This window comes from Centruroides vittatus, unplaced genomic scaffold (assembly GCF_030686945.1).
Source record: "Centruroides vittatus isolate TY-2023 unplaced genomic scaffold, ASM3068694v2 contig_1427, whole genome shotgun sequence".
NCBI classification, from domain to species: Eukaryota; Metazoa; Arthropoda; class Arachnida; order Scorpiones; family Buthidae; genus Centruroides; species Centruroides vittatus.
In genome coordinates this window covers 71,280-99,141 of record NW_027120893.1, presented here as the reverse complement: position 1 = coordinate 99,141, position 27,862 = coordinate 71,280, and the positions used below count along the sequence as shown (strand labels likewise).

General features: G+C 30.0%; 1 protein-coding gene across 1 annotated transcript in view; it reads left to right on the top strand.

Annotated features, from left to right (window-relative positions):
- The window catches only part of LOC136968283 (uncharacterized), a 35,764-nt gene extending 14,626 nt beyond the window's left edge, over positions 1 to 21,138 (top strand). Inside the window, exons 3-14 of the mRNA XM_067262283.1 lie at positions 1,205 to 1,378; positions 5,919 to 6,008; positions 6,091 to 6,272; positions 6,360 to 6,555; positions 6,625 to 6,805; positions 14,937 to 15,107; positions 19,255 to 19,359; positions 19,446 to 19,535; positions 19,617 to 19,808; positions 20,350 to 20,523; positions 20,607 to 20,770; positions 20,847 to 21,138. Of these exons, the coding sequence (XP_067118384.1) occupies positions 1,205 to 1,378; positions 5,919 to 6,008; positions 6,091 to 6,272; positions 6,360 to 6,555; positions 6,625 to 6,805; positions 14,937 to 15,107; positions 19,255 to 19,359; positions 19,446 to 19,535; positions 19,617 to 19,808; positions 20,350 to 20,523; positions 20,607 to 20,770; positions 20,847 to 21,074 (1,947 nt within the window). The 3' untranslated portion in view covers positions 21,075 to 21,138. The remainder of the gene's footprint in view (positions 1 to 1,204; positions 1,379 to 5,918; positions 6,009 to 6,090; positions 6,273 to 6,359; positions 6,556 to 6,624; positions 6,806 to 14,936; positions 15,108 to 19,254; positions 19,360 to 19,445; positions 19,536 to 19,616; positions 19,809 to 20,349; positions 20,524 to 20,606; positions 20,771 to 20,846) is intronic.
- Positions 21,139 to 27,862: the final 6,724 nt, after the last annotated feature.

Here is a 27,862-nt window from a genome sequence, read left to right as displayed (position 1 = left end):
AAAATTATTAGCATTCTACGAGGAAATTTTGCAGGAGAAAAAAAAATCTATGTGCCGTCAGACGAATTTGTTAGATTTTATGAAGCCTTCTACATCAAAATAACTTCGGTTTACGATTTTAATAATATAATTTGATAAACATATGTATTATCTAAGATTTTATTAAATGTTTTTTCTAAATTATTGTTTCCTTTAGTCACCAATTAAAAATAATTTCTATGTATTTATATGTGAAATTATACCCTGACTTAGGCGTTATCACTCGGTCCCACCTATTGCGTAAGTTTGGGGTATAACTGCAGTTTACATCAGGGCTGTGCAGTCAGAGTTGGGAGGAATTTCTGGCCAGAGGAGTCGGAATTGAGAAAAATGTGTCGACTTCGACTCCAACTCTGGCATTTTAAATTTAATTTAGTTTTTTTTTTATTTAAATGAAAGAAAATTTATTTTATATTTATTAATTTTTGAAAATGTTTTTGTATTTTGTTATAATTCATTTATTTTAAATACAAAATGCAACAATTTAATTTATTAAATTTGTATCAATAGTTTTCTTTGTAGTATTTGTGTTTAGTAGTAAAATTATTTTGACCCAATTGAATTTGAATATTTTTGATTCATTTCTTTATTGTCTTGCTCTAAATAAGTAGCCTATTTTTCTGAATGAGCCAGACTAATTGATCAGAGTATATATTTTTCTTTTCTGAAGAAGAGGCTGCTGAAGTAGCTAAATCACACGCTTTTTAGTTGGACTAACTTTTCTGGAAAGGTGAAATTGAAGTGCAAAAGCTGTAGAATAAAGATATGTAGATGTAGAATTTTATTGCTCTCTCTTTTTCCACTTGTTAAATATTTGTTAAAAATTAATTTTTTATACAATTAAATATTAATGTAAGTTAAATATTAAAAATACTAACTATGAAAGTATTTGGGTAAATGCCTGAGGCTCCTTTCGGAGTTCAGAGTAGGGTAACCCCCTTTTAGTGCCTCTGCCTCCATAAAATGACTTGGTATTTAATTTTGTTGGAGTCGGAGTTAGCCTATGGAGTCGAGTGTTTTTTTACCAACTCCACAGCCTTGGTTTACATTCAGTAAATGATAAATTTTTTATTAATAGTTAAAATTAATCTAACCTTAGAATTTTTAATTTCAATTTATAGCCGTTTAAAAAAAATTGATGATTTTATTCTAACTTTTATTGCAGAATGATAGTGCCAAAATTTCTGTTCCTTCATCTGTTTTACAATCGAATTCCACTCCAAACAATTCTGTTATTTCTCATAAACAAAAAATTAAGAAGAAAAACAAAATGGCAAGTTCATTATCATGCAAGAAAAAACAACAGATTATAAGAGAAGATAGCTCAAGACCTTTTAAGGTAATAACTTATGTTTTAATATATAATTTTTAAAAATTTTATTTCTCATCTAAGTTAAATATGAGTCACAGATATCCTGTGACTCATATCAAACTCTTCAGCAGTACTGCCAATTGTGATTTTTCTGCCTACACAGATTCTCTAATCAATCACTTTTTTCGTCATCTGTTGTTAAAGTGGTCAGGGTTAGGTGTCTGGAATGTACGTCATTGTTCACGTTCTCCCTTCTATTCTTGAATCTTTGTACCCACTGATACATAGCCACATAACTAAAATAATTCTTATTATACTGAGCTTTCATTGGATGATAAATTTCGGCTGAATATACTCTTCGGCATTCAAAACATGAATAACACTAGACAGCTCCCCAACAGTGCAATTCAAATGTGATATGACAATTTTGGAATCACACTACCAGGCACAGATGTGATGGCATTGCCACCGTAACTGCTCGATGTATACAAAAGAAACCATTTTGGTTCACAAATTAGCAGATTTTCTTTCATTCCAATTGTAACAGCAGTTATTACAAAATTAAGTTGCATTGCAAGAATATAACACTACCCCAACCTTTTGGAATAATAAATTTTTATCACACTTAAATGAAAAACTAATGACAGGAATAAATGTAAATGTAAAAGAATTACTTATTTTATTTACAATTAAATATAAAAATGAAAATATAAATTTTTTATTCAAAAAATCAAAAATAATGGTGTTGCAAAAATATAAGGCCAGTGCCATTTAATAGTGAGTGAAACACCATTTTTAACACAATAACCTTGTAAACTCTATCTTTCATAGAGTTAACAAGATGTTGCAGCACATTTAAATTGATTTTTTCCAATGCAATTACAATTACAGCTTTGAGTTGTTCAAATACTGTGGCATTATTTTCCTCTTGCATACATGTCCCTAGTTATTAGACTCCATAGCTTTTCTATGGGATCCAAATCATTGGAATAGGAAGGCCATTCCATGACCTGAATGTCATTATCCAGTAACTACTGATAAGTGAAGTTTGCATTGTGAATTGGTGCATTATCTTATTGCAATTGCCAGAATGGACCACCAACTTTTTTTCCAAATGGCAGAAGATATATATCCGTAAGGTTTTGATACACAACTGCCTTCATTCAACCATTTATGAATGTTAAATTAATTTTTCCAGACCATACAAAACCTGCCCAGATCATACCTGATCCCCTTCTTGCTGACAAAAAGTCATCTCCCAAGATTGTGCTAATAAAATTGCCAACCATCAGGACCACCCAAATTAAACTTTTTTTTATCAATTGAAATAACTTCACACCATTTTGAAGTCCATGACATTTTATCTTTGACCCATATCAGTCTTTTTTGTTGGTACTGTTGTTTTAGATATGGTGATTTTTTTTTGTATTTTGTAAAGTACTATTTTAGTTTCCGACTCTTCCAACGATTATGACACGACTGTGTGCCGGAAATAACTGTTCCCTAACGGGTACTTTACGCGGATTCGCGTTAGCGTGCCAGGCCTGGACTTTAAGCGTGCATCGAATTAAATAATGACAAGGTTTGTCAATAACAAAATCAAATATTTAATTAGTCTTCTAGCAATAAACTATATACAGTATTTAGTAAAAAATCAAATAATAATTTATTCAATGAAATTCAGCAAGAATCAACCCGACAATACTCAATTCAATCTATTTCTAACTTAATTCTATTCCCCTTGGGAATCCGACAAAACCAAAGACTTAACTTATAGACAATAATTCTTATAAACTATAGATCCTAACCGTCACCTCAATATACTCGGAACCTATTTCACCTTGGAACTATTCGATCCTATCGGACACCTCTCTCGTTCACTGATACGAAGCTCACCAAAACTCGTTGCTATCAGGAATCCACCTCTCCGTTTTCACTTGAGACTCGGGATTTATAGTGTGAGGTGACGTCACAATTCTGAATGAGATCACTCCCCTCATTTACCTACTTAATGCTAACAATCAACTGTTTTTTGTTTGTCTGGCAGCCTATTTTCCGACAATACTCGCTAACCTTTTACACTGTTCATTTTCACAATTTTTCGGGACGTTTTTATTCTTTTAAGGTTTAGCGAGTCCCTACTTTGTGCTTGTGGGGTCTCCCCCCTCTTTCTCGGTGCGGACTTATTTTTTCCGCTCGGGAAGCGCAAATGTGCGCGAGTTCTACGGCGCTTTTCTTCCGTGGGTGAGTTGGGTTTTTCTTCTTCTATTTTTACGTTCTTAAGGTGAATGGTGAGGAAACCTTTGTCCAAACAAAACATAAGCCCCAAAAAAAATAGAATAATAAGCAAAATAAAAGTAAATAAAAATAACGCTCAGACGTGGTTCCTTACAATTTTTATACACTAGATGTTTTGCTAATTTTACCGTCTGGAAATTGTCGACTTTGGAACATTAACATCAAGCCTTTGTGCTATTTTACATAATGATGTTCCTGTTATTGACATTTCCCTGATAATAACTGATTTTTGATTTCTTGTCAACTTGGAAGGCTATCCTATTTGTTTTTTCTTTCCATATTGCACACTAAGTTTAATATAATTGGATAAAACACAACAAGATCTCTTCAGCTGCTTTGCAATAGCTCTAGCAGACCTTCCAGTCTGATTTAGTGACCTGATTTGGCTACACTCAAAGGCTGTTTAAGACAAGTAATTTTAACAATGGGTAGAGGTATCAGAACAATTAATGGTTATATAAATTTAACTATGCCTTTATTTTCAAGTATGGAGTGCTACCATCTCTTCATAATTATCAAATTATAGGTGAGAGTGAAATTTTTTTGATAAATTGCTCAAAAACGCCTTATATTTTTGCAACACACCTTATACATATTTTTGTACATAACTCAGGAATTAAAGTTTAAATTCAATAATGAATTACAAAGGTTATACAAACAAAAGTTCGAGTCCTTTTTTCTTTATTTTCTCCCTTTATTCCGGTCAGGAACCACTGTGCAGCTGGCGACTTGAAGTGGAAGATTAACAGTTTTTAATGCTTTGTAGACGCCGTAGCCTACAAAAACAGGTCGGCGCCGAAGATTATTTTTAATTGTGTTGTGAATCGTCTAATGGTATTTTGTTCGTTATTTTAGAAGTTTTTTTGACTTTAAGTCGCCAGCTGCACAGTGATTCCTGATTGGAATAAAGGGAGAAAATAAAGAAAAAAGGACTCAAACTTTTGTTTGTATAACCTTTGTAATTCATTATTGAATTTACACCTTATACAGTTTACTCCAATTATAATGTCATCCATGAAACCGTCAATTTTTTGAAATTATAACTGAGTGTCGTTATCTGCAAGGTCCTAATTTCACTCATAAAAAGTACCAAGTGTGTTCAAGAATCTATTATAAAATCCATTCTAATTTAACATCGTATGTATTACTGTAAAATTATTTCTTAATGGTAATACAGTATAATGTATCTATTATGATGATAATAATTTATTATTGTATGTATAAAAATGCAAACTATATGTTTAAATCAACTTTATTTACATTATTATGTCTAAGTATACATCGATGTAATTAAAAATTTCAAAAATTACCTTTTATAAGAAATTTCTATTTGTTCTAAGTTTCAATAATGGCGGAACTTCCGGTTTTGAGAATAATGTCGAATCAAAAGGCAACAAAAGGTTAAACTGATGTATGCCACTTAAAAATGGTTCAATTATTTCTTTATAAACTATTTGATGTAATATGTTATATTTAAAATAATAGAATCTTTAGCAATTTAGCATAAAGTAATTTAAAAATGAGTTCAAACTGATAATAACCAATTGTCACGAGTATATAATACCATAATAACCGATTGTCATTTCATTTAAAAGTGTGGCGAATCTCAACTTACCGAAGTCAAGTGGTGAGAGTACCACCCACAGTCATTTTAAGAAGTGGACTCTGACCCTACGACTGAACATGTAGTATTTCTTTTTTTGTTAAATAAAATTTGTAATCCAATTTTGTAAATTTGGGAGTGCTTCGAATATGGCATTAAAACAAAGTTTTATGTCGTTACAAGTGGGATTTTTAACATTATCTAGTATAGTAAAATCGTGAAACCAATAAAAATTTGACATTATATTAGCGTTGTCATTACATTCAATGACGTTACAGTCGGGTTAAACTGTACTTATTTATTGACTTTACCTAATACATAAAACATTGAAAATATTATATAAAAAATTAAACTGATTAAAAAAACCAAACAAAATTTGCAAAACTGTGTTACTAAACTGTATTTTAATAATTTAAAGATAACTAGGTAAATTACTAAGATAATTAATTATTAAGTAAGAACAAAGTTTATTTGTGATATCAAAGTTTCATTATAAATAATTCTCAATACAAATATTTTAAAACTACAAAATATGGAATTTCTAATGAATATACATTGCTATAGAATACTGTAATTGGTTAGTCAATTATCTTGTTGGAATTATCCTGATATTGAATTAATAGTAAATGATTTGGTTGTCTCTGAATAAAAACAGTCTTTTTTCAGTGTCCTATAGAAGGCTGTGAATGGGCTTTTGGTAAAGAATATAGATTAAAACGTCATTTAGAATCACATGAAGGAAAAAAAAATTTTATAGTAAGTTATATGTGATTTATGTAAATTTTGTATGGTCATTTTTAATACGTTTGAAATAACTTTAACGAATTTTTTTTATCAGTGTGATCATGAAGGATGTAATAGACAGTTTACAACAATTTATAATCTTAATGCTCATAAAAAGTTACATAAAAGACCTGATTCTATTCTGTGTCCTGCAAAAGATTGTGGACAGTTGTTTCCAACTCGTAGAAAAATGGAACAGCATTTAAGTGTACATAAAGAAGTTCAAGCTCCTTATAAGTAATTAAAATATGATAAATTAAAATTGTATAAATTAGTAATGCATACGTAATTTTAATTGATTGAAATTAATGAATAATGTTTCAGATGCCCTTTTCCTCATTGTGGAAAAGAATATTATTCTGCTAATTCAGTAGCATCACATATTAGAGTACATAAGTATAATGAAGATGATTTTAAATGCCCATATGAAGGTTGCAGGAAAGTTTTTGATAAAATATGTCGATTAAAACAACATGTAAGGTATCACACTGGAGAAAGACCTTATGTTTGTGATTATGAAGTAAGTATTTTATAAACTTCAAGTTCCTCAATAATAATATTTATTAATTATGAAAATATTTAATTATAGGGATGTGGATGGACATTTGTAAATGCAAGTAAACTTACAAGACATATGCAAAAACATACCGGTGAAAGAAAATATGCATGCTCTGAACCAGGATGTGGAAAATCATTTATGAGACTTGAACATTTAAAAGGTCACATGATAATACATACAGGAGATAAACCATTTGCTTGTCCTCATGAAAGTAAGTGAAGGAGAATATTACCGATATTTCATATTATCAATATTATATTTATTAAATAGCATAGCTGAGAAATTAAAGAAAGTGCATTTCTTTGATGGTTACGCTATGCAAAATTAATTGCATTGAATAATTTGAATTTTTTTTCAATAAAAAAAATTCTTTAAATATGCTACAGATTTAGTATTCATAAAATAATAATTGTTGTTATAAAATTTTTCCTCAAAACATTCTGCCATCAGATTTGCAGCAAATATGTTAAAACATTTTTTAGATTATTGATCAGAATCCTCTTTGGACATAAATATTTGTATTATGTTAGAGATTACAAGAGGAATTGTTATTTGAGGTGCTTTAAATCACTGTGGTTAATATCGTACTTAATTAATATTAAACATTAAAAAAGCAGGGATGCAGCATATGTCCAACTGTGTGAATGAGATAAGGGAGAAAGTAAAACAGTCCCAGGGAAATTTTTAGCAGATATAAATGTAGCAATGGCTGCAAAAACATTACTGTAAAATAGATCTTGCAAACCCAAAGTCATAAAATTGCCAATAAGTCTGTAATGCATATAATCAAGCTCACTCTTTCTTCTTCAACATACCTACCTGAAGCTTTTTTTTAAACTGCCACTCCCTTATCTGTAACTTAAATCAGTGTGTGCTTGATATCACTTAGACCTTTATTTTTTTTTTTCAGCAATATGTAAGGCTATTGAAATAGTTTTAACTAATGCCTTTAGTCTCCACTTAATTCTTACTATTTTCCATAAAAAATTAAAACCTGTATCAGCTTCTGTTTTCCTTTACTCATTTCCCTCCATACTTGAACATTGTTTTATTCCTTCATAATGTACATTATCTGTTATTTCTGTGTTATCTAAAAAGGGCCTTAATTCATTTTACCCTATTTCTCCTGTTTTGCTATGTTAAAGATCCTTGAAATATGCATGTGTGTTCCATACATGTAACATCTTTCTTTTCAAAAGCCCTGAAATTACCTAACATGTGTTACACAAACCGATGCCACGGATCAATCAATGCCAAGATGGACTTTTAGACGGGTAAAAAAAATTACAAACAAATCTGTTACTGTATAAAAAGCCTGAAATAATTATTTACTATACATAAAAAGTAAAAATTTTATTTATTAGTATTAAACCTTATTGACTTATTAGTATTAAACCATACTTTTTATTACTGCTTATTCCATTAATAAAAAGTATGGTTTCCCATTAGAAAAAGCTTATAATTTAAACCTTAAAATAATCTTGATCTTTGACTTAGGCCATAAGGTCAAAGGTATATCTGGTTGTGAAATTTCCTGCTCTTTCCATTGCCGGGGTCAAAAATATATGTTTCCATTGAAGACAGACTTGACCCTCAAATGACCTTGAAGGTCAAGGTCACCAATTGATTGGCCCTTTGAAACCTTACAACTTTTGTCTATAACTTTTTCCCAAAATAATGAGATCCAATTAAGTTATTTCATTGTCTCAAGATAAAAAACACCCTGCATATAAATGAGAATGTTTGTTTGTTTGTTTGCTATGCATGCCTAAGCCATTCAGTCAATTGCTATGAAACTCTGCAGTCACATTCAAATAGTTCTAACTTAGATAATGTCATACATTTCACTCCAAATTATTGATTGCATTTCTATATATTGATTAATTTCTGTCTACATTTGATTGCTGGCTTTACATGTAGTGCTATCTTTTGGCAAAAAAATGAACAAAATAATTAACTAAATATAATTCTTACAAAAGGATATAATTTAAAAAAATAATGTAATATTCTTTGAATTACTGCAACAATGATATAGTGCGAAATAGATGTGCCATTACACCATTACTGCAACAAGTAGTGCACAGCACTTGCCTGCATGGAGTGTAGTAGTGTTTTGCCTCTGTATATCATACTTTTCCTGTTAGCAATAAAGTTGTGCTGGTTATGCATCTAAGTCTGTTCAGGGGAAAATTTTTCAATTGAAATAATGTAACTTACAGTACAAATCAGACGTTCATATATAGTTAATCTGGTCCTCTTGCTCTTGTGCTTTCCATATCTGGTCTTGACGTTCATCTATCAAACTCTATTCTCGAGATTAATAAAGGACAGATAGACAGACAGATGATAGAGGGAATTTATAGGTCTACAACTTTTTCAAATTGCAGCCCAATAAGTACGTTCCAATAAAAAAACCAGTGGATAAAACCACCGATCACTGGTGGTTGATTGCGGGTTTGTGTATTGCCAATGGACTGGCCACATAGAGTTTTCTGGGTTTTCTTCACATTAGTACCAATTAAATTGGGGCCAGCTTTACATAAAAGTCTTCCGGAATGCATCCTCCTTGGCAGATTGCTCACACATGTTGCTGTAACCAAATAAGCAAAATCAATTTTAATAATTTTTCTATAAACACGATATTTATGAGGATATGCTTAATTACCAGAAAACCTGGACATCCTGTCCCTTCCCAATTTCATCTCCTTTTATTAATTCATAAACCCATTGCTCCAAACTTCTATCACTTATTCTGCTTAAAGATGTTCTAATGTTCAACCAAATTAATGTACAGTACATGCAACGATTTTAAGGCACAAAATAGAACTGGAAGTCTTTTTCTGTGCTGATGTTTATTTTTCCTATTTATTATCATGATGACATTGCTTCATCCAAAACTTCCTGTAGTTGTAGTCTGTGTAATGTGCACTTTATTCACATGTTGAGTCTTACTGTCAAATCTGCATCCATTATTCTTATGCTACAACTTTCAAAACTTTTCTTTATGTAGATGTTTTTGCTGAACTTTACTATTTCAAGTATACTTCTTACTGCGTACTAGATAAATTATAATTCTTTCTTCCACGATAAACCTTCATAATCCAGTGGTAGGTGTTTCTACAACAGCTAACGTTTTCAACCCCCACGGGGTCTTCTTCAGGCACAGCACAAAAAATAGTTTCAAATGCCAGTGAATGGAACAAAAAACCGAGACCGAATTCTATTCCATAATTTTGAATCATGAAATTGGAAGATGAGATGGAACATTATGCTCGAGATCGGATGTTGTTTACGCATGGTTGAAAACGTTAGCTGTTGTAGAAACACCTACCACTGGATTACGAAGGTTTATCGTGGAAGAAAGAATTTACTTTTTCAACCTGATTTCACCAATTTTTTTTATGGGATTACATAAAAGCAATTATTCTTGCATTTTTATAGGATTTTTTTATTACAAGTCTTATCAGAAGTCTTTTGGATGTTAAGGTTAGCAACTTCGATCACATGCGGGGTCTTCAGAACCTATCCAACATGAATCACTTTTCAAGTATTAATAGTAGACCAGTATTAAGTAGTGGTTGTTGATCATCCTCTCTCCCAGGAGGAAGACAACTATACTTTTGTACTAGTTGTCCTCCTCCTGGGAGAGGGGAACTTCAACCTCCATCTGCAACAATCCCTTCTTTCTATTAGATCCAGTGGCATGGTGATATTGGAATTGGAAAATTACATAATACAAGGTTACTAGCCAGCACAAAATATGTTTTAAGTGGTTTTCGAGGGTGTGGAGTTTAAATATTTGGTTTGTTTTTTGAGAAATTTGATTGATTGGCAGATTATCGTTTGATATTCGGCTGTGAATGGCCCAATTTCTTAGAGTTAACATATAAAAGTAGTTAGCAATAGAAAATATATTTTCTATTGCTAGCTACTTGACCAATGAAATTGTGCTATTTTATACTATCTGAGTATTGCGATAAATGTAACACTGGTAGGCTGAAATAACCAAACTCTTTGTATGGTTCTGTTTTAATATTTGTTGTATCATAGTATTTGATTTATATAACTACAAACGTTATCTTATGTTATCACATCAAGTGACCAATGTAAAACATTTTAAAAATTTTCTTCTTTACTGTGCACAATTGAAAGAATTTTTAAAATGTGTTTGATTAGTCACTTGATGTGATAAACCCTTACATAAGATAATGTTTGTAGTTATGTAAATCAAATACTATATTATATTAAAATATAATAGAAGGGTATGAAGAAGTATGAAATAATCTAATAATCTTAATGTTTGTATTTATTTTTTACCTGGAAAACACCAGGCTTATCTGCCAGTGTTCTAATATTTGTTTGTATCCTGACAATGACTGCTAAAACAGCTGAAAACATTTGAAAAAATAAATAATTTTGCTTGTGAAGGGTTTTTTAAAGTTTTTGTTACTTTATCAGTTTAGTATTGTGCAGAAAATTATACCATAGGCCTATTTAATTATTTGCGTGGTTTAATTAAAACATTTCAAACTATGTGTTTATTATTAATGTTTTCTTTTGTTTTTGCCGATATGCAGAACTTTGTATACAGTAGGTCTATTTTATTATTTGTAGGATCAAATTTGAATTTTCAAAACTATATAGTAATAATTGTTAATTCATTCATAAAATATTTTATTTTGCATGCTAATGTGCAACATTGTTGTGAAAATTTTCTATGTAAAATTACATTGTGAGGAAATTTTGGGTCCCAAAAATATTCTGCACCCCTGTGAAAGAAAGCAATAAATCTTGATGTTCAAAAGTAATGTTTTGATCACTGAATTAACTTCCTTGTATCTCCTGGAGAATCAACAGAAAATAAAAATGGAATTTACATAGTCCACAATACTAAACAGACTACATAGACTCTTGTTTGGTATCACAGACTATGTGAATTCTGTTTTTAGTTTCCTGTTATGTTTTGATATTAAATTTAGATCAATTATAATATTTTTTTTCCTGTCATTTCATACAATTAAAATTTTAAATTTCTGTATGAATTCATATTTTAGACTACATTTTGTACTAATTATTTTTTTTCTTTGACTGCTCAAAATGTAAGGATATATCAAAGTTTCTGTTTGATGTGCTTATTTAATTTTAACAAAAATTATGAGATAATGAAATAATATGATAATATAAAAATGTGGAAAGGATTTAGCACAAATTAAAGGAAAGCAATGCATATTATATAGAAATTTATATGAAATTAATTTTCTGTTTAATATAATATCATGATCTTAATTTGATGAAATTGAATGTTTTATTTATTTATTTAGACATACTGGGAAGAACCATGATGCGGGGAATACATACAACAAAATCATTACATATGAATTGTAATATTACATTAGTTTGCAATGTATAAGTTATTACAGAGGAAAAAAATAAAATATACATAAATAAAACAAACAAATTATACAAAGCGATACTAAGAAATATTTAAACAAAATATCCATAATATAAAATAAAAAATTGTGGGGAGAACTATCAAACAATAAAAAAACAACATTATATAAAGAAATTAATTACACCCACCTATAAGACACAAAAGGATTAAGTTATCACGTCAAACGATGGATAGTCTCCTGAAGATTCTTAGCCACAAACACATTTTTAAAGGAAGAAAGCAAATGCCACCTTTGGTCAAAATCGAATATTCCAATATGCAAAACCAAACAAAATGTACACCACTCTCCGTACAAAGGATCACCGAAACAAAATAAGTCAACATAAGATTACCTAAATAATTAATTTTGTTCAGAAGATTAAATTATTAAATCAAAATTGTGTGAATTACCAATAAGGTCCAGAAAAGTCTCAAACGGAATGATAGGGATACCAAAATACTTTCACAAATTTTTTCTAAATTAGCACACCTAGCTATCATGTGAAAATCATCCAATAGCTGATCACCTTAACAATGTATGCAAATTTCTCTGTGATGATTCTGCAAAAAATTGAAGGCATTACATCTGATTTGCATTACCATAGAGCTGATATTGAAAGAGAAATTGTTGTTATAAAGCAAACAGTCAAAAAAAGATTTGTTTAAATGCTTATACCAAACATTATAAGAGCTTACATTAATACATTGATTCAAAAACTTTCTCGTCCTGACCGGAACTACTCCTTCTAGGTCTATTTGGTGTTCTCTCTGGAACAGTCGGTGAAAAAGTCTTCCTCTACTCCTTGGGACATGATAAAACAAGAAGAACTTACCTATAAGACACAAAGGGATTAAGTTATCATGTCAAACAATTGATAGTCTCCCAAAGATTCTTAGCCACAAAAACACTTTTAAAGGAAGAAAGCAAACGCCACCTTTGGGCAAAATTGAATACTCTAATATGCAAAACCAAACAAAATGTACACCACTCTCCGTACACAGGATCAAAATAAGGTCCAGAAAATTCTCAAACGGAATAATAGGGATACCAAAAATACTATTTCTAAATTAGCACACCTAGCTATCACGTGAAAAGCATCCAATAGCTGATCACCTTGACAATATATGCAAATTTCTCTGTGACGATTCTATAAGACACAAAAGGATTAAGTTATCGCGTCAAACAATGGATAGTCTCCCGGATGAAATTGAAAGTTTCAGTTGTAAATGAAATTAATGTTATTTTGAACACAAGATTGATTGTAGCTTCTAGTGAATATGATTTATCAAAACTAAATATTAAAATACTTACGATACATATTTTATATTCCACTACCTATAATTCCTGTTACCGTGGCTTTTATCACGGGAGTAGAGAGCTTGCCTTTGTGAAGAGGAAAATGAGGGTCATTTAAAGGATGTTATCTTTCATGTTTTTAGGTTAAAAACATCTCCAAGATGTGTACATTATAATGTTAAAAAGAAACCTATAAAATAATTAAAAGTAAAAAAGTTATTTCATTTTTACATGGTAAAGTGACTTGGCCCACCCTGCACGAGTGGAAATAGAATACAGCGGAATCTAATTAACTCAAAGTTGTGTTTACTTGAAGTCATTTTCTTTTCCTGATCAGTTTAGTGGGGATTTACATGTTAAATCGAACTGGTTAACTCCAATTCATCAAACTGGTTAACTGAAATGAGGTTTTAATATAGTATTTTCATAAACTCTCTGGAATTTTAATTTAGATGAATGTTAATTATTTTATTTATCAAATACCTTGTAATCAGAAATTTTCTATAAAACACGAACCACGTAAGACAAAAAATATACATCGTGTCATATGATGGCAGATGGGAGTGGTGTCTTCCAGACAATGCGTGTGATACTTGGAAACTGTAACTGCTGTTCAAACCTTTTTTTTATTTTGTTTGATTGCTGATGGACTTCTCAAACTAGCTGACGACATAAATAAATGGATTTTTGATAATTAATAAGAAAATGATTATAGGCCAATTCTGTGTAAAAATTTTAACCTTTGCAGCAAAATTTTAAAAATATGACAGTTTTTTTTGTTATTTTGTAATAAAAAATAAAAAAACAGATTGACTCTAAGCGTGAAATATCACAATTTAAAAAATCCTTACTAAACCTAGGAGTGAATGGATCAAGCATTCTGGAAAGCTTTTCTCAGTGACTTATTTAAACATTCGGTTAAGAGTTTTCAAGTTTCTGGATAACCCTGAGAGGTTTACATTGACACAACGATTCTATGTAATATGACCCAGGGATGTATTGTGTGTATAGGTTGCCGATAAAGCAATGCATAAAATCTTGATTTTTAGCCAAACCTCCATAACTCGAAATCAGAATTTTTTTTTCCTTGATTGATTTGAATTAACCAGTTTTCACCACACTATTATTTATAAATTGTTTTTCATGATCAGTCTCATGAAAAACAATTGTGTTTAATGTTTAATTAGTAATAATAATTGCCAAAAAAATATCTTTATAATTTTTTTATTAATGAACTTTATATAAACTGATACATCTTTTGAATAAATTAAAATATATGCCATATAACATTAAAAATAATCGCAATGAATTTTAAATCATGATGTAATTATATCTGGAATTTATATTTATTCTTTCACTGATTCTAAAATTTGGAAACATCTGAATATAAATATAAAAACTTTTATAAATAGATAATAATTGATTCGGATGAAATATATTATCTGTTAATTTCCTCATGTTTGAATTGGCTATTGAAACTGAATTCTCTAAATTCTTTGTATAAAATATTACAGTATTTACTAAAATAATGTTGTTAGATAAATAAACATAATTCTTAATAAATGAAGTTTTATTATTTTATATTTATTGTAAATTTTATATATTTTTCAACAGATTGTAATGCCAGGTTTGCAGCCAAATCTAGTTTATATGTCCATATGAAAAAACATAGTTGCGCAGTAGAAAAATTAATATATCCCTGTCCAATAGCATCTTGTGATAAAAAATACAACTGTAAAGCTAGTCTTAGGCTTCACATGTTAAAAATCCATTCATCAGTATTAGGTAAGTATATTATATGCAAATTATTTACATCAATTTAAATAATTTCAAGAAAATTAACTTATTTATAATTTTTTTTTGAGAACTTAAATAATAAAAATTATATGAACATATATTGATTTACATTGTTACAAATATAATATTGTATTGTATTATATGTATTATTGTATGTGTGTGTGTGGGTAATGTATATAAGTACAGGTACTCCTCACTTTACGACCGAGTTCTGTTCCGACAACTACGTCGATAAGCGAGGAACTTGCGCCGGGAATATAGGATCGTTGTAAAATTATACAAATTATGCAACAAACTTCAAATTTATTCATAGAAAAGACAATTATAGTACGCTTAGTGTGCATGTCACCATTCGCCACTGATCGACACTCAAGCCGAGAAAGGGGATTCCCCGAATTGCAGGTCAAAACTCGATTGGTCGTAAGTGCGAGTGGTCGTTAAGAAGATAGGTCGTAAAGTGAGGAGTACCTGTACTGTACTATAGAATTATAAGTTCCATTCTTTTCATTATTTTTATAAGAATGCCTTGTTGTTAATAATTGAAAAACCTTTACTTAAAAAAGAACTAACATTAAGATTTAAATAAAAATTGCATGTTTTATTTTAAAAAATATACGTAAGTAAATGATTGATTATATTTTTTTACAGCTTTAAATAACATTTATTTTTATAATGAAAATGCCGTAGATAATTTTATTTTAATGAGAAATTTCAAAGGATCAAAATTTATATTAAATAGAAAATATTTAAAAAATTAAGTAGCTGAAGAAATTTTTTAGTAAATTTTAACAGTAACCAGTAAATCTTTGTACTGTGTAAAATATACACAACTGAATGGTTGTTGACAATCAGCTGTGATATCAGGACAGGAGTATGTAGAAGTCAAAGGTTAATTTTTGAAATCTTCATTTGTTAGTCTAAAATAGTAACCTTACAGATTTTGTTATGTATTTTGCAAGAATTTGTGTAATTTACAAATACTTTTGCCAATTACACTACCTAGACAGATCCAGATAGCACAATTGGTAATGCATTTGCACAGTAAGCAGAAGTTGCAGATTTGAGTCCTGCTGTGGTCTGTTTCTTTTCTTCCAGAAATTTCTAAATTAAAAATTAATTTAATGTAATTATTAAAATGAATAGAAAATGGCAACATATCTTCCTACCTTTAATCAAATAAATTAGTAACTAATCATTAACATTGCCCAATGATTCAGCAGATCATTTGGCATAAATAACTGAATAGTTGTAGCTAATTAGAATGATCCATTTATTTCAATACAATGAAGCATTTAAAAAATTTTTGAACTTGAAACAACTAGTATATTTACAACTATTTTAATTTCTTTATAGGCTCTGCATAAAAAAAAATCATATTTTAATACAAATATAACATTATATTAACACAAAAAAAAATATAATGTAGATGTTCTGTTTTTGTAATTACATAAAACATTATTGTCAAACATGTAGACAAGCATTCACAAATTGTAAAGATTATATCAGTAACTGAACTTTGTTTGCAATGTTTTTTTAAAGAAATTACTGTTTATTTTGTAAAGTTAAAGAAATTTTTAATGTGTCTTTAGTTAAATTTTAATTGATCTTCAATAATTTCATTTACTACCAAAAATTATTTAAACGTATGTGCGGGTTACCCAAGAGGTAGGACGAAGTCGTACCTCTTGTTGTCGGCAAACAGGTCGATGAAACCTGCACACTAGTCAGAGGATGGCCGATTCACGTTTATGTTTTAATGGTCCCGAGGGGTCGGGATTAAATTTGTCAGATCAAGTGGAGGAGGTGGGTGAGGGCGTCGGCGATACATCGGGTCAGTCCATAAGTTCGTGCATATTTTTATCTACAAAAAAAGCAGCAAAAAATTTTAATTAAATTTTATTTCAATCTATAATGTATTCACCATTATTTTGTACAATTTCTTGCCATCTTGATGGTAGCTTTTTAATCCCGTCTTCGTAAAATGATTTCGGTTTTGAATCAAAATATTTAGAAATAGCCTTTTTTACATTGTTCTCATCCTCAAAAGTTTTCCCTTTTAAAAAATTCTGCAAACTGCGAAAAAAGATGATAATCACTGGGAGCAATATCTGGCGAATATGGTGGATGAGGTAAAATTTCCCAGTTGTAGCTTTCAAGTTTCTGTACAGTTATTTTTGCAGCGTGTGGTCTGGCATTGTCGTGCTGCAAGAGAACCTGCTTTCTGTTCACTAACGATGGTCGATTTTTTTTCAATTTTTCATTTAAACGCTCTAATTGCTCACAATACATTTGAGCTGTAATTGTTTGATTAGGTTCTAACAGCTCAAAGTGAATTACACCTGACATATCCCACCAAACAGACAAAAGAATTTTTTTTGGATGCAACCCATCTTTTGCAGTCGGTTTTGGCTGCTTGTCGCGATCCATCCATTGTCTTTTTCTCGTCACATTATTATAGAGGATCCATTTTTCGTCTCCAGTAACCAGCCTACCAAGAAAAGGTTCTAAAGCAATACGGGATAAAAGAGACGTGCAAATGTTTACACGTTGTTGTCGGTTAGCTATTGACAGTTCGTGTGGTATCCGTTTTCCTAGCTTTGAAACTTTTCCGATTTGTTGTAGGTGTCTATGAACAGTTCCACGGGATGAATTTAAACGTTCCACAATTTCATCAACTGTTAAAGATGGTTCTGCTTCATCTAGTGCAGAGAGATCATCATCATCAAAGTCAACGGATCTTCCAGTACGAGCCTTATCCTCCACACTAAAATCATTGTTTCTAATCTTTCAAACCACTTCTGCGCAGTCCTTGCACTAATTACGATTTGTTTATGTACAGTATTTATTTTTTTGGTTGCATTTGTAGCATTCTCACCACTTAAAAATAAAAAGTATAAAACGTGTCTTTTATATTCGTCGGTTACTTCCATTTTAACGAAAATAAACAACTGAAATGTTCACAATTCTGAACAGTATTATATGAATGAGATCCAATTTAATACTTCAGTGTAAAAATTATCACATTAGACTGACATTTTTAACAGCAAAACAAGATTTTTCTCAAGGTCATAAAAATGTGCATGGACTTATGGACTGACCTGATACAAGTAAATGACACCATTTAACAATGAAACCAAAATTTATTAGATAACATAAGCAACGATTACAAATTCTAACATCGAGAATTGTTCGACTTGGCTCTCTAGCTTTCTAATACACGTAGGGCGGTCCAAGAGAGAGTTTACATTAATTCTTTAGCATGACTCTTTGATTCCTTGGACGGAGCAGCGGATCTCAGAAAGGGAGAGACTTTTCTAAAATCGTTGGGTGATCGGGTGGAATGGCTCCGGTTCCCGGAGGGTCGTCTCGGAGGGTTGCTCAGGATTCGACGGGGTTTTTTCTTCTTGGCCAACACACCGCTGCTTGTTGCTCGATCCTCTGATCCTCGAGTCTCTCCCTTTTATCCCCCGAATCAAGTTATCTTTTTACGCCAATCATGAAATTTAGCGGTTAGTTTCCCGTGACACATTCGACGAGTTCCCTTGGGAAAGGAAACGACTTTGGGGAAGGAAATGTAATCATCCTTCAGTCATAAGATTGACAAAAATTATGAAAGAGGGGGAAAAGTGAAAGGTTCTTTACATTTCTGTTCGATCTGGCCCTCACATATTTTTTTAAATTAAAAATTATACTTATAAAACATAAGAATTTTTTATATGAAGCTCTCCAATTGCATTCATTTCTAATAAAATAAATTATTATTTTTAAATATAAAATGATTTATTTTCTTTTAATTGTTGAGATTAAAATAAGAGCTTATTTTAAAAAATAACAATTATATACCGAATAGTGATGAAAAACATGAGTTATGATAAAAATCTGAGTTATGAGAATCATTGGAACTTCCCATTTTACAAATAGGTAAAATGTTGATTAACAATATTTAAACTGTTTAATTTAATGTCATTCAAAATAAGCTATTAAAATTTTGACATAACAGAAACTGTAGTAACTTTCATAACAGTAAAAACATGGGAGACAACAGTGATTCTCATAATTTGACATATTAAGTATTAAAATAGACTAGTTTTTATTACAAAATTAAAATATATATATTTTTTTCCTTTTATGAAAGAAGGGGGCCAACAGGATTCAGTAACATTATTGTCCAGTAAAGAATTGCAAGAAATAACATCAATGGATGGTTTAACACAAGAACTTACTAATACTGTGTCTTTAGGTTTGTTTTAAAATCATTTAATAAAGAGAAGTAAATTTATTTCAATTAATATATTTAATTCTTTTTTTCTCTTTTTTAATAATTAGTTAATGCAGTTTCATTACCAAATACTTCTGCTACACTTCCTGAAACTACTCTTGTCAGCACATCAAATGTTATACTTTCTGAACCTTTAAGTAAGTAAATAGTTCTACGACTTCTGTATTTATGAAATTATTTAAAATTTAAATACAAAAAATTATTTATTATTGTCCCAGCTCAATTACTTGGAGGATCAATTACACCCGATCTTTTATCTCAACAATTGGGTAACAATATTGCTGCTACACAGCTTATTATTCCAGATTTTGTTGTACCTAATTCATCCGCTGTTGGAAACACAAATGTATCGACGACACAGACTCTTGGTACCATTCTAAATCCAAATTTAGGAATAACAGTTTCATCTAGTAAGTTACGTAGAATGTAATTTTGCATTTTCTAAGATATCTATAGTAAAATATAGTAATAATATGTCTGTAATATAATAAAATTTTATAAAGTTAATTTTCTTAATTATATATTATAATATAATTAAACTCAAATTATTTTCAAATATCAAGTGTGATTACGTTTAATATTTGAAAATAAATAAATAAAATAGGATAAGATGATAACCTAGAGTTGTTAAAACTAGGCATAAAAAAGTACCTTAATAAATGGCGAACATTTTACAACAAAGTTTTCATAATCAGTTCTATTTTATACATGCATATATTATATGAATGCTTTTGGAATTTATTCCAGCAACAGTAAATTCTATGAGCAATTTCAGAAAGTCATAATAAAATACAAAGATTAACTTGATTCTATGTTTTATGTTTTAATAAACTATAATTTTATAACAATTGACACTTAAATCTTAATAACTAATCATTTATTAATTTTCTTTTATTTTAAAAACAAATTATTTTGATTACTATTTTATATCTGATGATTCTGTTTATTCAGATGAATTAGAATTATTAGCATCGTCTCGAATTCTTCAAGAAAATAACAGTGGATCGGCTCGTACCGATTACTGTAGTAATCACATTATTAGTTCTCGTGCCAAAAAATGGTGGTTACTGCAGCAGCAATTGAAAAATAATTTGACCAGTACTCCTACTACATCTACAACAACTGGTTAATAATTTTATATTTCAAAAATAACTTTTATGAAGGAAAACCAAATGGAAAAACACTATATTTATTATTTTTCTTTATAGATAATCTTTCTTTGTCAGATGGAATTAAACAGTCATCAAATTCCAATCAAATTCTGAGAGATTCTTCGTCAAATGTTTCCGCCGACGTGATGTTGGCTTCCACTCCGTTTACTTATCGTGATTCTATTAGCGGTACACATTTTATTCAAACTTACATATTGCCTGTAAGTAGTTTGTCATTTATTTGGCTTTTTGTTTTCTTTACAAAATGAAGTGTAATTTGATATTTTCATTAAATAGGATGACCCACCGCAACCGACGACAAATATTTATCAAGACGATCAAATTCTCATACCCGTCACAACTTCTTCACTTATAACGGAATTATCTGTACCCATCTCTCTTCTGTCCGATCCATCCGTAGGAGACGAATCTTTAAATGGTGCTTCCGCGAGTGATTTCGGAACAACAAGTACAGGTGACACCGAATTTACAGGATCCACAATTAATTTACAAGATTTAGAATGATATTGAAGTAGCTTAATTCTGTACATATATTTTATATTATTTAAATAAAATAAAACAACACCTAGATAGTTAATGTTTTCTAAAAATGACACAACAAAATGAATAATACTGAAGTTTTATTTATTGTGTACTTCTGTCTTTATCATCTAATCATTTTATTAATTTTTATCTAAAAGATAAACATTAGTAAGATGAATGGTTTAAAGAGATTAGTTGCATACATTGATAAACATGACTATAAGGTTTTAAACATTACTGGCATGTTCAGTCAGCTTAGTTAGTTTTTTTATACCAAATCAGTTCACAAAAACTTCCATTTCTCTTCACTATGCTCAAACACTATATGCCTATACGGTTTGTAGCTGACCAATATTTCCTCGTAACATTTTCTTTCAGAGTTGTGTGTGTTATTTTCGTAATTAGAAATATCATTTACATTCTTATTTTTCAATTTGAACACAAATATTTTATCTAATACTATTCTTCATATAATTTGATACTTCAGTAAATTAAAACAGACGACTATTACCACAAAAAGCCTTTTCTTTTATTTACTTTCTAAAACAACAAGATTTAAGTAAAAATAATAATTTTTGTATTCTATACATATGAAAACTGTGCTCCAAACATTAGTAAATTTGAAAACTTGAGTGAAATATATAAGCTGTTATTGAATACATTAAATGTATAAATATGATTACTTTTTACTATGAGATGATTTAGTTTTGCATTTCAAAATACTGAATTTAGAGTAATATCAATGAGCAATTCGTAGAGAAATGAATTAGTTTTATTGAAAGTTATTCAGTACGTTACTAGTGAAGATGGTTCTAGTTTGAAATTTAGTTAGCCTCAAAACACACTGCCACACTGCACACAAGAAGCATCAGAGAATCAATTACAGTCTTCAAATGCCTTTCATCATCTTTGGGTTTACACCTTCAGAATAAGGACCATACTGAACAGTATTCGCTACTAAGTGTACAAGCCCCTTGTACAAAAAATCATGTGTTCAGTTTAATGTTTAAAGAACTTGATTTGTTTAACCTATTTCTTATAATAATTCAAAAGTTTTCACATTTATAAGTCTTAAATATCTTAAACAGATCAAAACAGAAGAAACTGAGGATAATTTTACCTAAACAAAAGTAAAATTTTTATTAATGGTAATAGAATGATATCATCTTTGAAAACTATTTACAAACTTAACAATGGTATGGTATCATTTCGGATGGATCTCTAAACGGCGAATTGTTTATCTGGATTTGAACTTGAAGTAATGAAAATGTTCCACAGGTTCTTCTTAGGAATAATAAAAATTAGTTTAGAATAATTTAAATTTACAACGATATTTTAAAAATTTATATGTTTATTAGAGTTTGTTTTATTAATAACCAGCAGATATGTCCGGCATTGCCCATCCAAACAGTAAAATGGCTAAACGTTAAAATGAAAATCATATTACAGATTTAGTTATTTTAGCTTAATTGTTATGTTAATCGCAAAGTATCGAGGAGATCAAATCGAGAAGGGCTGGGTTCTGGATTTCACAAAAGTCTATATTTTCCTCAGAGTCCCAGAGAATAAGTATGAAAAATTGGTGTGGATTGGACAAAGGGTTTAGGAGTTAATAAGGGGGATAAAATCGAGCAGTAAGGTGTTCAGGTTTCACGATGGTCTGAATTTGAGGAAAATACATATAAAGTTAAACAAGAATAATTTGGAGCAGATTGATCAAAAAACAAAGAAGCATTTTATATCCTATATAAAACTGACGAGGGACTGTCTAGTCCAACAGACCGAACAATTCTGGCATTAACATAAGCTAGGCTGTTCTTTGGAATCATTAACGGTTCTACACTCAGATCAGTTCCAATAGTTCCAGTTCCAGTAGCAGAACTGATCTCCCACCTCTAGTCCATATTATTGAAAGTGGCTATTTTGTCATGACATATTGTGCTTACATTTTTAAAATAAAAGACATTAAACTGTATGAAATTATATATACAGGGTGGATTCACTGGTGATGTTTAGTAGTTTTTTCTTGGAAACCGTTGGTTAACCATTAGTCCTCTCCTCCTGTCTCTAAGTTTATAGAACAGACGGGAACAATTTTGGTAACCTTAAAAATCAGCAGTCGAGAAGGAAAACTATTTTGTTCTGTAAATTACAAGAGGTATTTCTGACCCATTATGTAGTTAGTACATGACAAAATAAAAACCTGTTGTAAAAGGTCACAGTTTCTGGGGCTAATAAATTGCATATCTAGCAGCATATTGAAACATTATAATTTTTTTCTTTTGGCTTATTTGCAGATAGAACACACAAAATAATACTCATTGGTCAGACTTTTAAATATTTTATACATCCCGTATGTTTTAAAAACATACATCGGTAACAAATTTACATCATTTCATTTAACAAGCTTTTGGCAATCCTTCCTCACAATTAGTCCACTAAATTGAGAGTCAACCATATTTATTTTAATTTTAATGCATTAGGAAAAAGCGAACGTTTGGACTACGAAATAGTAAACTAGAAGACGAGCCCCGCGTTGCTCCGGCAAAAAGTAACCATAGTGAAGATTAAGATTATTAGACTATAGCCAATCTTACCCGTTTTCGGCGGATGCAAGAATTAGGTCTCCCTCTTCCGAGACTAATTAGATGGTCTAAAAATACGTTTTCTGCAAAAAAACAAAAAACTGAATCTAAAATAGTATAGTAGAAGCTGAGTTCTTTGGGGTAATCCTTAACCCTCTCCCTCGTGGAAGGAATTTCCAAAAATCCCTTTTTAGTGTACCCTAACTGTGTACCAAATTTCAACTCTTAACCGTTTGGGCTCTGCGCTTATCATCATCAACAACTCATCTCAATTATATTATAAGATAAGAAAAATTACAATAGTTATTTTGACAGAGCTTTAGAGAATTTACTTTGTAATGATTCTAATATTACTAACTTTTACAAATTGATGGAAGAACAATTTAAATATTTGGAGGGAAACTTCTTTTAAGTTTCCAGTTTCTTGATATTAAATATTGATATGGTAAATGGTAAAAAAAAACAATATTTTGAAATATTATTATTATTCTAACTGGAAAATATGATAATTGTCAATGATTGAAATTAATTTTAGCAGTTTGAAAGCAAATAAAACATTCAAATTAAATTCTCTTACCATATTTAGTCTACGAGTTTACGAGGATTAACTGGAAATACGTCAGGGTCGGTACAACACGGATACATTTCGCGTTATCAAGATATACGTTATCAGATGATTTTACAAAGTTTAAACCTAAGCCTAGAAGCTGAAGAAGAAAAATATACCACCGGATGACAAAATTAGAATTTTGTATAAGTACGAGTCACAATTTTCTTGTCATGTTATAGGGGAGCATATTATATGGGAGTTTGCTATATACTGTATTTTGTTTCTTCTAGATTATTAAAGTTGATTTTTTTTAATAAGAGGAAGAAAAAAGAATTTTTCTAATTTTAAATTTATCATTTTTATTGTTTAACGATATATTTAAAGAATTTAAAATACTATGAAATTACATTTATTTATGAAGTAGTTATTATGAGAACAAATAGTTCATTTATAATACAGTCAAACCTGTTTTTATGCGGGGGATAGGGACCGCATTAAAAAAGACGCATTAAAAAAAATCGCACGAAACTTCACGAATGGCTGTAAAAAATAGTTTTCGCAACACAATTAAAAAATATTTTTAATGCGGTCAACAGGGACCACATAAAAAAAGTCTCACATAGAAAATAACTCAAAACCGTACGAAATAGAATTTATTGACAACAGATGTCAGCACTTGACTGCATCGTCTGGTCTATCGTCTGTTTTACATATTTTTGTCCAGGTGGAGTTTTGTTGACTTAAAAAGTAAATTATTTCATTTTTCGCATATTCATGCAATAATATTACTATAATAAGTGCATTTATGCTATAATAAGTTTATTTAGCTATAATAAGTCAACGTGAGGAATGACGAATCGCACGAAACTAGTCGCCAACTATACCGCACAAATAAAAAAAAATCGCACAAAAAAAACCGCATAAATTAAAAATTCGCATTAAAAAAATCGCACATAAAAAGAGCGCATAAAAACAGGTTTGACTGTACTGTAATTTTCCATTTGGGATGAAATTTAAGCTTTTTAAGATTTCACTTTGTAAAGAAAGGATAAGGATATTTGGCACAAGATGAAGATAAAATTTTCTACAAAATTATTTTTTCCCTATGTTAGTTAATAATAAAATAAAATTAAAAAATAATAATAATAAAAATTGGGGTCTTGCCCATTTGTCTCATCTAGTTTGTCATTGTGTTCGTTGTCTGTCTAGCTGTTAAGTAGTATTAAGATTTGCAATCGCGTTCAGTTTTATTAGTATTAAGTAGATATAAGTCTTCCTACTAACAGCCACTTGGCACTAACTTCTACAGTTAGCTATTTGTGGCAGCACTCAATTATTGGTGTTCGCTACACTCGGGTTTTAGACCCTTTGGGGGGACTACAGCCTTGCAGCATAAAAACTGCACGCCAACATCAAACGTAGAGGGTACTGTAGCCATATGTACACCGTTCAGAGGGATCCTATTTTTCTCTACTGTCTATTTCCTCTCCCTCCTCCTCCTCCTTTTCTGCCAGCTAAACACTTCGTGTATGGCCAATGTCTTTCTTGTATGTATGTATGTATGTATTTATATTGGAATACAGCAGGGATGATGAACCCTTTTGAGCCCACATGCCATATAGTAAGCATACTTAGCTTTAAAGATTGTGCACACTTTAAAGTTTTAGGCTTCAAATAATAATATTTCAAGAAATTAAATGAATATGCTTTAGACTGAGGAAAACTTAGTGATGAAATTTGCCATGTGTCCGAGAAAATACACCATATAGTTTGTGTTCAAGTTGCAGAATAAGCACCGGCACGGTTTCATAAACACTAGAATATGCTTTAATTAGAATAAATGTAAAAAGGCCGACCGAAAAAGACAGACGATAAATCAAAATCGTACGACACTGTGTGTCAGACGATTTCTCCTTATGTGCCACTTTTGGCACACACTGCCACCCCTGGTATACAGGATAGTTCATTTTAATCAATCCACCCAAATAACCTGAAAAATATGTATCCTGCAAAATAAATTTATTAAATCAATTGATCCTATTTTCATTAATTTTTGCATCAATTATAATGCTATCTATCCCCTCCTTTAAGTCATAACATTTTTGGAAGAATGATTTTTTTTGCATGATGCATATTTTTTGAGTTATTGTAGTGGACTGATTAAAATAACCATTCCGTACAGTTTGTACACAGTTAATTGGGACCTCCTGCCCAAGCTTTCCGTATCCAGTCTCAATTTACACCTATCTAACTCCATTTTTGAGGTTAATGAAGGACGGATAACAGCAGGAATATATAAATTTGAAAATTGCAGCCCAATTAAATGTAACCAGAAATATGCAAGTGTGATGCTACTTTTGTAAATTGTATTTTGATCTTTACTTGTTATAAGAGCAAATTTAATGTTACAAGATCTTAAGATTTTCTATATTATTGAACATTATTCAAATATTTTATATTGCAATAAATTTACATATTTTATTCTTACAATTAATAACATTCAATATTTTCATTTTTTAAAACTATGTCAAGATTTGGATTCGACGAATTTAAAGAATGTTAAAATAAAACGAATAAGATTAAAATACACAAAATTATTTAAAAACGCATATAGAAAAAATGTAATAAAAAATACATTAATAAAACATATTGTATAAGTTTTATTTACTTAAAATCCTCATTATACAACATATGGAAATCGGTATCCAATCGTCGGAAAATATGTCGCATCCTAATTAAAGAACGACATTTTGGAATATCATTCAGAGAATTTTTTTCATTAGAAATTACGCTGCTTTATCCGAATATAAGTTTTCACAATCTTCTATTTAAAATCTGTTTTACTGCTTTAAATTGTCTTATAAAAATTAAACAAATAATTTCAATTTTTATACTAAGTTTTATTATATCGGAATGAACCTTTCTAAAATTTTATGAAAAATATATATATTACAAACACACACACCTACACATGCTAAATTAAAATATGTTATCATTTATAAAATTTAAGTTTTTAATTGGTTAGCCAATTGCGCTTCTTAAAGCGGGAGTTACGTCTACCTAATGTAATTTATAATAGTAAAAATGGACTTTGTGTCTCTCATAATTGCTGCTAGAGGAAGAAGCATTGCATTTATCAATAGAATGCGGTATGCATTAAACGACAAACTCGTTCCAATACTTCTCGAATTAGTAAATTTTCTTATCTGGTTAATTTCTTCGATTTCAAGCCCACGCCACATATCGGGATTGTTACCTAATTAAAAGGAATATAAATATTCCAAACATGGCATTTACATATTGCTGTCAATTAATCAATATTTAAATCTTATATTCAGATAATTGCAGCATTTCTACAGATAATATAAATTTATATTAAGTTGTAGATTTCGGTAAAATACACGTAAATATTTTATAACGTACGAAAGTAGTTTTGGCTTTATGAAAAACTTCATTTCGTTAATAAACTAGTGAGATAATAAATAGTAAAATATTAAAACATTTAAAATTATGAATAATATAAGTATTAAAAAAATTTATAGAAATTTATGTAATATTTTTAAAACAATTTTCTATTGTAAACAGGGATTTTTTAATAAAAATATTTTCGTATTTGATGATTTACAATCACATGG